Source organism: Eupeodes corollae, chromosome 1 (genome assembly GCF_945859685.1).
Source record: "Eupeodes corollae chromosome 1, idEupCoro1.1, whole genome shotgun sequence".
In the NCBI taxonomy this organism is placed as follows: Eukaryota; Metazoa; Arthropoda; class Insecta; order Diptera; family Syrphidae; genus Eupeodes; species Eupeodes corollae.
The window spans coordinates 144399644-144414316 of NC_079147.1; the positions used below are offsets into that span (position 1 = coordinate 144399644).

A 14673-nucleotide genomic window follows, 5' to 3' on the forward strand; every position below is an offset into this window, starting at 1 on the left:
CCATCGCCGCTATTAAACATGTCGTACTGGCTTATTACCCATGATATGTGCTAGGGCTGCAGCGATGAGGAAGATCAAGAAGACACAACCCACTTCATATGCCGCTGCCCACACTTCTTCAATAAGCTTGAAGAACTAAGAAACATTTCAGGAAACAGCCTATCAGGCTTTATGAGAGTTACCAAATGGTTAGAGCAAGACAATCCATTATTTTTCAATTTCAGGGAAGTTCAATATTTCAGTGTATTACAATGGGTCTACATTTATCTAAGTGTGGCGATAACTTAAAATCTAACCTAACCTAAAACCCTTGGCTGGTGATTGAAGATCATAATTTAGAATATGTTCTGGTTTAAACAAGATGGAGCAATAAGCAACTTAACCAGACTAATTTTGACCTTAATGTTTGAAAAGTTTCCAGATCGCGTAGTTTTTAAATTAGTTAAGATATGGCCGGTACACCGCTCAAAATATCGTTAAAAACTCCTGGAAGAAAGTAACAAGCTGCAAATGCTCTCGAGGAACACATTTGAATGTTACTGCTTTTCACACATTTAACGTAAAGGGTGCGTCAGGTGTCAGAATTTCTAATTAAACTAGAAAAACGAATCCTGCAGCATTTACATTTAGTGTTGGAGACAGAATCCCGAAAAACCCAAAATACCGACAAAAATCCCGAAAATGAGATCCCGTAAAATTATATAAAATGAAAAATTGGCGAACATTTTACATACCATCTATTTTCGGTTAAAAGTTTCGGAAGATCTTCTAATTTTTCGAAAAATTAGTTAAAAGCAGTAGAAAAATATTTTAATAAAATTTTCTTGTTGTATGATATGTTAATAAAATTTGTTCAAAATATTAACATTGTATTAATAACAGAGTACACTCTATAATTTCAAACGTGCTTAGTAATATAGTCTTATTTACGAATAAAATTCATAACAAAAAGAACAAGTTTAATTTTTCGGAATTTTGGGTTTTCGGGTGTTTGTTTTTTGGTATTGTGTCCGTCTTCCGTACATTTATTTTGTTGAAAGCTTCATATGAAGGCCCTGATTTTCTATCACGACACCAACGTAAAACAAAACTTTTGTAGACTTTCCTTAACATAACCGTTGAAATGCCGGCAAAATGTTGTCGAATTGAAATTAAGTTCATAAGTCCCGCAGTTTAGTTTCATTCGCTTTGGACTTTAAATACCCCCATAGAAAAAGTAAATCGCGGATAAATCAGGTATGTACCAATGCCATACGATTTCTGCGCTTAGGGAAAGTAATTGGTTGTCAAACATTTTTCCTAATCAATCCATGGTTTCGATGGGGAGGAATGACACTTTGCACTTCGGCCCAATTATGACCCCACAACCTTGTTTGTCTGTAGCGTCCTTCCCTTAAAGTTCTGTCGAAAAAATAATAACCGATGACGCCCCACACAAGCCGCTATACTTCCATTCAAACCGTTACCTTCGGCGAATGAAGAGACTTCTCTTGAATCACGTAAGAATTTTTCTCACACCAGTACCAAACATTTTCTGTTTACTTTTCGTCGCCGTCCAGGTAAAAATGAGCCCTATCTGTAATCATAATCGGGTCTAGTCGAATTTAACCTTGTAAACCTTCGTTCACTATGGCGAAAAAGCACTTCATTTCTTCGTAGTTGTTCGTTATAGTACTGACAAACAGTACGCCCCTCATCTCTCCTAAAAAAAGAAATATTTAAACAATATATACAAAAAACACTCAATTAAACCAGAGTGCCAGAAATGAATGACTCAAAATTTGAATAATTGAAACCAAAAAGACAAATTTTCAAATGTTTTATAAACAAACCAAGTGATGAAATTGCTCTTATAGATTGAAGAAGCTTGTTAAATAAACGAAAAGAGAAAATAGAATAAAAGTTACGAAATGCAGTAGTTCGAAAAAAGGTACCGTGTACATGTTCAAAGAGTTTCCACGCAAACCGTGACTAGATATTAATCGAAAATTACGATTACCAGACTTCATAAAGAAAGTTTTAAGCACCTTAAAACAATACAAATGGCGCACAGGTAGAATTTTTAGGTCACAAAATAAAGGGAAACTCGGTTGTCTACTCGCCTTGCGACAAATTTTTCTTAAGACGTATTTTTGCAAGACTAACAAGGGTTGAATTTTGTTTAGGTATGCACCACCCCAACAAGCTATTCCATATTGCAGCTTGGACTGAAAAATTTCATAATAAATTGTTTTTAAAAGATCGGTTGAAACGATACTACGCAAATAATAGAAGTGTCTTAGTGTGCATCGAAGATACTGTCTCAAATTATTCGTATGATTTAAAAAATTCATTCTGGAACCAATAGTGAGCCCTAAATATTTAAATTCATCAACTTTTTCGATCAAAAAGCACTTAGAGCTACAGCTTATATTGTCAAAATAAGTAGGAGAACAATTACCATGCACACAGTTCCAACTCGGTAGCTTATATTTTTGACATTCTAGAGCATGAAAATAGATTCAATCTACTGTTAGAGCCATATGAAAAACCAACATCATCTGCAAATGCAGTTGGTATACCCCGAAAATCAAGTGCAAAGAGTGAATTGATGTAAATCAGAAACAAAATCGGTCCCAAAACAGAACCTTGCGGTACACCTGAGTTAAGGAACTTAATTTCACTCCTAAACTCGTCCATTATCACCCTCTGCGACCTATTCCCAAGATATGGCCTAAAAAAGTTGAGCATAAAGCCACAAAAGCCGGCCTTTTCCAATTTTCTCAACAGGTAGTTGTGGTTAACCATATCAAAGGCTTTGGTAATATCGATAAATAAACCAGCTGTATATTTTTTCTTGTCAAGATTTGACATTATTTGATCACAAAATTGTAAAAGTGCATCTTCTGTCGATTTTTCTTTTTGAAACCCAAATTGGAAAGGATTAAAAAACTTTGTTTTAGCTAGATAATTTAATATTATAGACTTAACAAGTTTCTCAAAAATTTTGCTGAAAACTGAATGAAGAGAAATAGGCCTATAATTGCTTATATCACGAGCAGAACCTTTTTTAAAAAGTGGTACAACATCAGCACATTTAAGGTCAGTTGGAAAAACCCCAGCAAAAATGCATCGGTTAAAGATATAAGCTAAGACGTCTACCACATGAAACCGAATATTCTTAAGAATTATATTAGATATACCATCAGCTCCGCAAGAAGGAGAATTTTTTAAACTACCAATAGCCTTAAGTATTTCAAAAGGAGTTATGGGCTCAAAAACAAAACTGTTAATTTGCAATGGTTCAACACATCTGCATACAGGCACACAAAGAGTACAATTAGGATGAGAAGGGCATGGTTGCAAACTGCTGGCAATATTAGAAAAAAAAAACTATTGAAAGCATTAGCAATAGCGAGCTTGTCCGTTACATCGCAACCATTGATAGAAATTCTTTTAAGTTTTTTTTGAAACAGAAGGTTTATTTAAAATGGTGTTAACGATTTTCTATTCGTCTTTAAGATTACTTTTTGCAGAGTTGAATTGGCAACGATAATAATTATCCCGGCAAATTGGAATTTCTTTTTTAAGTTCGGAACAAAGTTTCTTATATTTTCTTTTAAGAGTTAAATTATTAGGGTACTTATAGCACCTTATTCCTAACTTATTTTTACCTCTAACTTTATTGATTAAATAATTTGAAATCCAAGGTTTAAGTTTTTTAACTGAATTTTTTGATTGCAACAACAGGGAGCAACTAAGAATGTGATTTGTAAGCGTATTAATAAAGATAGAGTAAGACGATGAAGTAACATCACAAGAAAAAACGTTTTCCCAAAGCTCATACAAGAGAGCATTTTTAAGCATGTAAAAATCTATTTTCGTAAAATTATTAGAAGCTTGGGAGTCCCTACAACTTTTAGTTATAACTTTTAGTTTATACTACCAATTGTGTTGTATGGGTGTGAAATCTTTTGTAAACTAGACTGTGTGACTAGCCGCAAATTGAATGTGGCTTACAACAATATTGCCCGCTATATTTATAATCTACGTCTTTATGATCACATATCCGTTTTTGCGGTACGGATTTCTGGTTGTAGCCTAGACAGTTTAATAAACTTTCGCTCTCTGAGTTACCTGCATGAAATCATACAAACAACCTGATTATCTTACGGTAAGCTAAATTTCCCTCATTCAACAAGGTCCTTTGCTTTAATATTACCCTGATACAATTTTCTAAACACTGAGCGCCATTATATATATTGTACGCCTTTGGAACGCTCTGCCCATCGCTATGAGAAGAATAAGAAGCATAAGTAGATTCAAATTTTTACTTTTCAACTAATTGGGAAAAAATTGATGTTTAATTTCCTTTTCTTTTCTTAGCTATATAATTTGTATTCAAATTCTAAAATTAATGTAAAGGCTTGCAACACTTTATAAGTCCTACCTTGTAAGCGATTTTCGAGTGTCCCTACTACTTCATGCCGTGTTGAAGAAAGACGATAGCCAAGCCTATAATTAAAACGAAAGTTATTAAAATATTCTTAGAGTGATTTTATATCGTTGATACTTTATGATTAGCCTTCGGCCATACTAAGTTAAAGTTGGCGTGACTTTACTACACACATTGTTGGGCATGAGTATCATCTTCATGCATTTTCTGATTTGTTAAGCCAATATGTGGACCAACCCTCGCACAGTTCGTTGGTGTAAAACCCTTTCGCACACTTTGGTAAGACCTGTTAAATTTGATTTCCCAAAATGCTAGAAGAGAAGGTCACTCTGAATTTTTGGGTCGCAGTGAGAATTGCTAAGGAGTGGTTAGCAAAAAAGAAGGTGAAACTTGTTGTGGTAAAATTTACTGCAACTTCTTTACAAACTTTAAAATAAAATTAAATGCTCATCAAAACTATCGCTCTGCTTGTTTTCTTTAGATTTTTTTTCAAAACCCAAAAATTAACAACCCTGTGCTTGGTTTCTTCGAATTTATTAGCAAACATTGTTAACCATGAAAATCAACAGTAATTTCGTTGGCTTTTCCATATTCTCAGAGCCACTGTGCGCTTCATGGTTTAACAACAAAAAAAGCTCAACTTTTCTACAGGCAACACTTCATTTGCCAAGGGGTAGTGTGTTAAATTATTGTTGTTGTTGTTGTTGTTGTATCTTTACTCTCTCACACATTATTTCGTCTATATAGATACTCTCAATTTTTCTTGAGATTTGAACTTAATTTTGGAAGTTTTATTCTTCATCCTGCTCTCGGTATCGGTTTATTATAAATGTAATCGAAGTCAACGCAATTCCATTTCCATTAGGGTGTAAGAAAGATATGCCGAAAGTGGCCGTGTTATCGTTCCATAGATGCAAATAGTATATCGGTTAAAGCTCTTCAGTTCTGTTTTGACCTGGCACAGTCCACAATACATAGTTTGGATGAAAAAAAAAAATAAAATATCCTCCAATATCAAATAAAATCACATCAATTTTTGTGTCATGTCTAAATTACATTTAATTATCTCAAAGTGATGCTCAAAGCAGCAAAGTGAATAAAAAAGAAAAGATATTAAATCTTATAAATATAGTGTTTACATGTCACACAGGTGGGTGTAGGTGTTGTACATCAGGTATTCGACTACGAGTACCTGGCCAAAATGTATATATGTACCTAATAATGGTAATTTTTTCCCAGATAAGTGAATTATTTATTAACTTCTGAGGAAGCTTTTATTTTTATTATACTCATTTGTTTTGAGATCTGGAATCTAATTACTTAAACCCCAATGGTTTTTAAAATGATAAAAAATACTTCCTATCCCATAAACTACACAAATTTATTTTTTTGTTTTGTATTTTTATTTTTAATCTATTTTTGAAAAGATGCGATTTTCGCGTGTGTAATTATAATAACAATAGCTACTAAGTGGATGTGTCGAAGATTTACACATTGTTTACATGATTATGGGAAGAATTTATCTTAACGGAACTGTGGAACCGTTTCTGAGATCTTTTCATATCGATAGTTTTTTTTTGATGTTATATATGAATAGAATTATGTCTTCAAGGTACAGTGCGGTTCATTTTGTTTATACCATTTAGAATTAAATATTTTTTTTATTCAAATATTTTTGGACTCGAAAAATAGAAATAATGAATTTTCGAATGATGGTTTCAGTTTTAGATCAGATACGGAAGTAGTTGAAAATATATTATCTGTAAAATAAAACGCTATCGGCCCAGATAAAATGGATCTAAAATTTCTTAAGCTCATAAAGGGTTTTTACCTTCTGTCAAAAGACTTCTGTCACTAAAGACTTATCATCATGGCAAGTTACAGAGTTTAACAATCGAATTCGACTGGTTCAGTGAACAATTTAAACTGGTTCAGCCAAAACAATAACACTATAATTGTAAAAGTGAACTGCAGATTTCGAGGCATTCCAATACCGCGTCGCTCCCAAGAATATGATCTATCGCAGACCGCAACAAACTGACTTGGGAGCTGAAACCAAATGACCATAAACAGCGTTGTGTGTTTGCTGATTGGATTTTGGAACAATTGAAAGTTGATCCCAATGTTGGTGGGAAAGTCATCTTGAGCGATGACGGTCATTTTTGGATGAGTTGGTACGTGAATAAGCAGAATTGGATTTGGAACGACATCAAATCACGCGAGATCAACTAGGTGCCAATGCGTCTGAATAAAGCTACTGTTGCGTGTGGATTTTAAGCTGAAGGCATCCGAAATTCTTCAAGAAAGATGCTGGCGAAGCCATCAACGTCAACAGCGATTACTATAGGTCGGCTATAACGAACTTCTTGTAGCCTGGGGTGCCAGCTCGTAACTTGATACAACCGAGTTTAGTCGATACAATCGAGCATTGGCAGCACACATTTTGATTCAATCGATTGTCCTCTATTGTTTCGCCAGATGCGGTTGCACACAAACTTCAAACTAACGTTTGAAACAAAAGTTTTCACTCGATAGAAATTAGCTATCGTCGGGAGTGATTTTTGTGTTAGAAAAATGCAAAAACAAAATAATATGTCAATAAATAAAAAACAGACTGAGATTTTGACCAATTTTTTAAGTTCTCACGTTGGTTTAGGGAGGAAAAATATGAGTACCATCAACGCAGCCCAGTATTCCTGGTAGTTTAAATTTCCTTAGCAACACATTTGTTCCAACATTGGTTCCCACTGGCTAGGAGATTTAATGTTGCACAAAGCTGTAGAACTGATGGAGCTGATGTTCTTTTTCTGTCTTCTGGAAGATCTAACGAGCTGAGTATCTCGTGAAAACATTCCTTGTTGACTCTAAACTGCTGCACGAAATTTAAAAAAAAAATGTTTTATAAATGTTATACATGATCTTTCTTTTCTTTTTGAATATTTGCTCATTTTTACTCAATTCGAATGGGTTGCTATTATCTCTCAAATATCTTCTTTTGATTTTAGTACTGGACACTTCATCGCCTTCACTTTTACTCTCCGAATCAAAGAAAAACATTTCGGAAGAGACTTTAAATTGAAAGTAGAATGAAATAATTTCAAAGTAAACTCATTTGACATTTCATTTAATAGTTCACAATGACTTTTTTAAGTAAAAGTCACAATGGAACTTGACGTGCTGCCAAAAATAATTTGTTTCAAGTTGATCGACGATCGACAATCCTCGATTGTATCAAGTTACGTGCTGGCACCCCTGAATTGGATGATATGGTCACCGAAGACATATGGTTTTAAAAGGACACAATCTGTGCGAGCGGTTTCACAGCATGGTTATCTCGCAACGAGGTGACTTGTTCCCCTAGACTTTTTTTACGGAGCTACAAATAAGTCGCAAACCACCGCGTTCCTCAAAAACAAAATATTCGATGGCCTCGGTCAAATTCAGACCGTGCGAAAGTCATCGAAAACTGGACTTTTTAAATAAGCAGCGATTTTAAACGATGTAATATTTCAGCCATAATATCATTGATAGGACTCTTAAATAAAGATAAATTCAATGTTAAAATCGACCCGGCTCTATTTAAAAAAGTGTATTACCTTTTTGTCGTACTGTACATAACTCACATCTTCAACAAAAATAAATATTGCCAAATTGTCTTGAATATTGTAGACAAACTGATTATATACCTATTGCTGTATTATCTTTTCTATCTAAAGTGTTTGCAAGAACTTAACAAAGCAAATTAATCTATTCATTGATTCTCTGAACATACTTATATTTATCTAAGCTATGTGGTTTTTGAAATGGACAGAGTCGTTAAAAAGGTTTTGCTAAAAGTTACGGAAGACATTCGTCAGGCTTTGGATAGAGAAAATTTAAGCTTTCTTATCGTGTTCTCCAAGGAATTTCATTGATTTGATTGATTGGTTAACAACTTTATTTTATGTAAAAAACTTTATCGATCCTTAGAAAAAACTTAAGGTTGAACCCAAGGGCTATCACATGACAGTCTTCCGCACTAACCATCATGCCACAGTACTTAATTTTTCTGCTTACTTGATGTACCACAGAGTTCAATTTTTGGTCCACTTTTATTTTGTCTACTCAAGTGAAAGTTGTGTATAAGTTATCCTCTTGGATTTATAGAACAATCTATGTTTTTCTCAAAAAATTGCTTTGTAGTGAGACCCAAATAATCAGTTTTCGTCGTTATATCGAACAAAAATACATAAGTGTCCTATTTCACCTCTGTAATCTTGCAAAGTAATACTGCCTCGTACGTCGAAACTAAACCACACATTTATTTGAAATAAGCAAATCAGTTATGGGTAAAATGGCATTCTTCGAACCTTATGGGCAACGCAAAAAACTTGATGTCGTATTCAATAGTCTTGTCTGCTACATTTTTGGATAATGCAGATATGATCGAATTTCTAACAGTGCTCTAAATATAAACTTCGAAAATTATCATAAATTTGCTGCCTTTCTTTATTTCTGTTTATTCTGTTTAACTGGAGTCTAAATTTAACATCCAGGTTAGACACAGCTGCTATTCATAAAGATTTTGGCAGATCTACAACTATTATAGTTCAATTTCTCTTAAACCTATACAAAATGGCTTCTATAGGGGAACAAAATAAATTGCGTTAGCTGGAAAGCCAAAATCTTTGAAATATATTTTGAAATTGTACGTAAGTCGCGCTGGTGCTGTTAAGACTTGACATCACACAAATATTGGCAATGCTTTCATTCATTTTCGATCATCAATATTTATAAGGTCAATCATAAACTTGACAGTTTTTTTTTCGAATCGATATCTTTCATACAAATCGCCCTCATCTCTTTCAAATGGTTAAGTAAAGCTTTCGTTTTCTGTTGTATGGTAGGATTGATATACTTAAATCTTTTGACATTTTAATTATTGTTTTTAAATTTTCAAATAAAATGTCTCGCAACTTAATTTTCTCAATAAATTTGTTTATTCTTGACGTTTTATAGATTTAAATACAGCTTAAACATAGGTTCCGTCGTGTTTATTTTTAGACTCCAGGCTATCGTTTTAAAATGGTTTTAAATTGCATATGAATAACATTAACTGAAGTTTAGTTTAGCCAAGACAAAATCAGAACTTATCAAAGAACTATGAATATGGCCCAGTATGTTTTAGTAAATATATAATAAGATTTTCCAATAAGAGATTTGGTTTCGTTATTAAAATAAGAAACGAGTATGTTAAAGGAAAATTCAGTGATCTATAATTCTTGGATCAAAATTTCAAATTCTGCCTCAAATTTTGATAGCACAGTTCAACCAGCTTCATTTACGAATAAGTATGGTGCAACCGCACTGCAATCCAAATAGTGATCCGTTAAAGGTTTATAATTCCGGGCCATATCACTGAAGATAATTTTTTGATCATTTTGACGTATTTTAAGAAACTAATTAGTGACTTTCGCAATGATCGAAGTTAACACAAAAACTTAACTTAAGGTTCTTGAAATGTATCAAATTAGTCTGGCAATAGTCTTTATACAAAATACCTATGATTTCCGATTTGAGTTTTCGTCAACACTATGGGCTAATGGCAATATTTTCAGTTGTTCTTGATTTAAGGTTTTCATTCTTCTCATTGCTAACGAGTATAAAGAGCTCAAAATTTTCCACTATTGCCGGATGCGAAAGTACTTTACAATAACCTTGAACCGTGTATGCCGAACCTTCACCATTTTTGCAGTGAATTTCCACAAGTTGAATGCGTCGTTAAAGCGTATATCATTAGTTTTTTAGTAATGGATTTGTCAAAAGTCAAAAGCGACGGCTGCCCACAAAATAGGTTATTGAAAATCAAATCCCTTATTGAAAAATGCTTACACCAAAAGATTCCTTCAATAAATTGATTGTTTTGTGTTAGGGCACATTATCAAAATGCGTGCTCTGTTAAGAAAGTTCCATTTAGGGTCAGTTTAATGGACTTACTGAGACAGCTATTCGGGCTGTTGTGACTTTATTTGTGACCAAATTTACATTCTTCGAGATACACCACTATAACTATTACGTAGAGTGCAAACCGAGAAAATTATCGCAGTCCCATGAATTATCGATTCGGCGGTGCCGCGCCGTTCACAGTAATTAGGCATCTATTACTCCACTACATGGACAAATTTGCGGAAGGTGTAAAGCTATTCCAAATAAAGCAAACAATTTAAACCACAACATCAAATTTTTGGTGAACTGGCTTTTTAAAAATTAGCCAAAGATTAATTTTTTAATAGAAACGTTAGTGGACAAACAAAACTGCCGTATTTGAAGTGAAAAGCAGCCAGGAGCATTGCAAGTGCTACCAATGCATTCAGGCTTGCTGAATAATTGGGCAGTATTTCTTTAAAAGTGATGTGAATCGCAACGTTACTGTGAATGGTGAGCGATACCGTGTAATGATATCGATCTTTTTTTTGACCAAAATGGAAGAGCTTGATGTGTATGACATGTAGTTTATTTCTCGTTTGGGACCGCTTCTAGAATATCTATATCAACAAACCCCTTTCGATTGACGCACAGCTAGCCAACATTATTGAAGCATCAATTCGTGCAATACCAGCCAAAATGTTTAAAAGAGTAAGCCAAAATTTGACTTGCTGAGGGACCATTTGAAGCGCAGCCGCGGCCAACATTAGCATGAAATGACATTTTTCGACAAAATTACGTTTTTTTTTGTATGGTTCAAAAATAAAGCATTTTAAAAAGATTAAGATATCCTGATTTCAAATCTCACCTTTAAGTTTTTCCACCACATCAGGTTTTAAAAATATATTTTCCAAAAAATGCTAAGGATAACCAAAAACGGGTTTCTTAAGGCTAAGTTAAAACACAACTTATCCCTTAACAATAAATTGTATGATACAATTAAAATCATTTTCGTATGATTTTTCAGATTACTTAGATGACTTATGTGTCTCATTTGTATCTGAAGCTTTCATGTTGTTTGAATAATTCGTTTAAAAGTTTATTTGTAGTGCTTATTCCAATCCGATGTTAGCTACATATCCTGAAACTCAGAAATACCCATTTTCAACATTATTTCTATATGTTTTTTTAACATATTCCAAAAACTTGATATTATAATCTTAAGACTACGAATTCGTAATAAGTTCAAAATTTTTGTTTGTACCGTTTAGCATACTTCTTTAAATAACGGTTTTAGCATAAATCTTTCACCCTTCTTTTAAAGTTAACGTATAGCAGATAAAGACTTACAACAAAATGTATTTTAAATAAGTAAGATACTGACATTTTTGTAACCACATATCGAATTAAGGGATTGTGGATTTGGAAAATAATATCGAATTTTATTGAAAAAAGAAATTACTGCATGAATTTCCATACCCTAAAAAAGGCTAATATAAGTTTTTTTTCGAGATATAAAAGGTTATATCCCAAAATCCTGATTAAAAAGATCGATTTCTCGATTTTTCAAACTAAAGCCATCAAAAACTTTAGAAAAAGTATAATTTGAATATGCAACCTTCATAACGTTTTTAACTAGTGTTATTGAAATATGATTTGTATGCACTTTCATAAATTGTATTACCAAAAATGTCTCATCTACATATTTTCCATCAACCTTATAAACACCCAATTTTATCTGTCAAAAGTGACAGCCAATTTTTTATCAAACATTTAAAACTTCTCCCAATCGTTTGAACTCGTTTAAACACTTAATTTTTTGAATTTTCAAATAAATAGAAGATTCTCAGCTAATTGGATATTGGATAATTTTCTTTCCAAACAACATCATTCAATTTTTAATTGGCAGGAAGCTTTTGAGTATGAAACAAAAACAGAAATATACCTAGGTTTTTGAAAGAATTTGAAAACTACCGTCTGTAAAATAACGAACAAGAAGTTTAAAAATTAAAATTCTAGAAGATCAAGACCAGGCGATTTTAGTGGGATGCAGGTTGACAAAAGACACGTACCTAAAGACATGCTTTGGCACGACATTGGCAACACCACTGAGATGGCCATCAACAAATGTAAAGTTAAATAGCATAACACTGCACAACCTTAAGTTTTTTTTTTATTTTTATTACTTCCGTCATCTTTCAAGATGAATTTTTTCTAAAGTCTCCAACCGACAATTATTGTAAACCGATTTTCTACCCAAAAATTGTCTAGTGTTTAGATAAAAACAACGACGACAATTGATAGAAAATTATCAACTGTCACCTTTTAAAATCGTCCAATATTGAAAGATCTTGCAATCGTGTACACTTAACTTAAAGCTAAGACATATTTTTACGAATAAAATTAATCTGTTTAATGTACTTACCAAGATATACATTCTAAACATATCTGTCATAACAACCAACGTTTAATTTGGTTTAAATAAGTACCTTAAATATTTACATTTTAATCATAACATAAAGATTTACCTTAAAAATTTTAAATGATTTAAAACTACATAAACAAATAAAATGTCAGCATACCTCATCAAGTGTCCCTCACTGTATCATCTCGTATATCTTAACAATAATTCTGTATTTTTTTTTTCTTTCTAATTTTTGTTGTTGTCTTAACATCAAGCTGTGAGCTGCTTGTGGTGGTTCAGCATCAGCATTGATTGTTTGAACAATTACCCACTTCACGGGAAAATGCCACTAGTAAATTTTACGAAGGAACAATAAAATTGTTTACCTTGATTTTGTATACTTTATTCTTTACTTTTAACATTTTTCTCACAAATCTTAAAAAGACAAATTGCAGATGGCTTATTTTTAATCTAATTTTATTTTCCCTTGTTCTAATTACAGGTTTGATATCTAATTGCGAAACAAATAAATAAATTCAATAATACCCAACAAAAAAAAAGAACTTATCTTCAAAACGAGAGCTTCAGGACCTTCCAAGTGCCGACGTGTACAAACAATAGAAACAAAAATATATTCTATTCCGATACAAAAATGGGTGACAATATTATTGGTTCAGCAAGTTTCCTGCATTTGGGAGATGTTGTATCTTTGTATGCCGAAGGAAATGTTTCAGGATTCTTAAGTACTCTTGGGTAAGATAAAAGATCACACGTCAAAAATGTGCTTCAATCAAGATGATTTGAGATACGAGTATTTGAATTTTCTTTGATTTGTTTACTCTTTCCATTTCCCCATAGATTGGTTGATGACAGAACAGTTGTGTGCCCAGAAGCTGGAGACTTGAACTGCCCGCCCAAAAAATTTAGAGGTATGATATTCTAAGTGTACTCTCGTATAGGTACCCTTCACCATTCGTTATGTAAACAAATTTCAAAAAATCAGTACTTTTGTATATGAATTTATATATTTACACTTATATTCCAAATTATTAACAATTCTCAATGTTACAAACTTAGTTGAAAAAAGTTCCCTGTTCTCATTACGAACTTAAAACAAGCGATACAAAACTACAAAATAAATAGGTCAATGTTTTGATGAGCTTGAATGATTTTGTATTCGTTTATTTCTCGCACCATCAATAAAGCAATAAAAACACCAGGGGTCGTATCGTCGTGTCGTCGCGAGTATAAACAAAAATCGTTATAAAAGGGGATGAGGACAGGAATATGTGTTATGTATGTTAACCTGCTGGTCTATTTCTCACATGTTAAGAGAGAAGGACTGTTGGAATGTTTTTTGTTTTGTTATGATGGCATTTTTTTTGTTTGGAATGAGCTTTATGGACATTTTACATGTGATTATTACATATTTCCTCGATTGAATTAATAAATTTTTGAACAAGATGTTAAAATGATTGAACCATAAGTTATTCGATAAATTTTTGTACTTAAGTTTATGGATCGTTTCTTTTTATGAATATTGGTTTATTGTGGACGTAAGCTAAGAGCACGAATGCCTCATTTACACGAAGGAATGTCAAATTTGGGTGACAAGATTATAACAATTCTGTACGTCTTATAGTATACAGCTAAGGATTTTTTTTGTTTGTTTGGATGCTCTAATCTCAGGAACCACTGGTACGATTTAAAAAAATCTTCCGGTTTTAGATAAGCCATTTATTGACCAAGGCTAAGACTAATACGAACCAACCACCGATAAACAATGTTTCGAGGCTTTTTGCTTTTGAGAACCTCCACTTAAACGGTTAAGGTTTTTCTAAAATAATGTTTGACATAACTGTTCGCTTTTAAAAGTTCTAAAAAAAAGTCCGCGACAGCATGTGTCTACCTTTTAGAGTTGGTTCTTTTT

At 32.9% G+C, this 14673-nt stretch overlaps 1 protein-coding gene across 2 annotated transcripts in view; it reads left to right on the forward strand.

Annotated features, from left to right (window-relative positions):
- LOC129942465 (inositol 1,4,5-trisphosphate receptor) overlaps positions 1–14673 on the forward strand; it is an 89423-nt gene that overhangs the window by 40721 nt on the left and 34029 nt on the right. For both annotated transcript variants that reach the window (XM_056051393.1, XM_056051394.1), the window contains exons 2-3: positions 13246–13496; positions 13602–13672. In XM_056051393.1, coding sequence (XP_055907368.1) covers positions 13396–13496; positions 13602–13672 — 172 coding nt within the window. In that variant the 5' untranslated portion in view covers positions 13246–13395. The remainder of the gene's footprint in view (positions 1–13245; positions 13497–13601; positions 13673–14673) is intronic.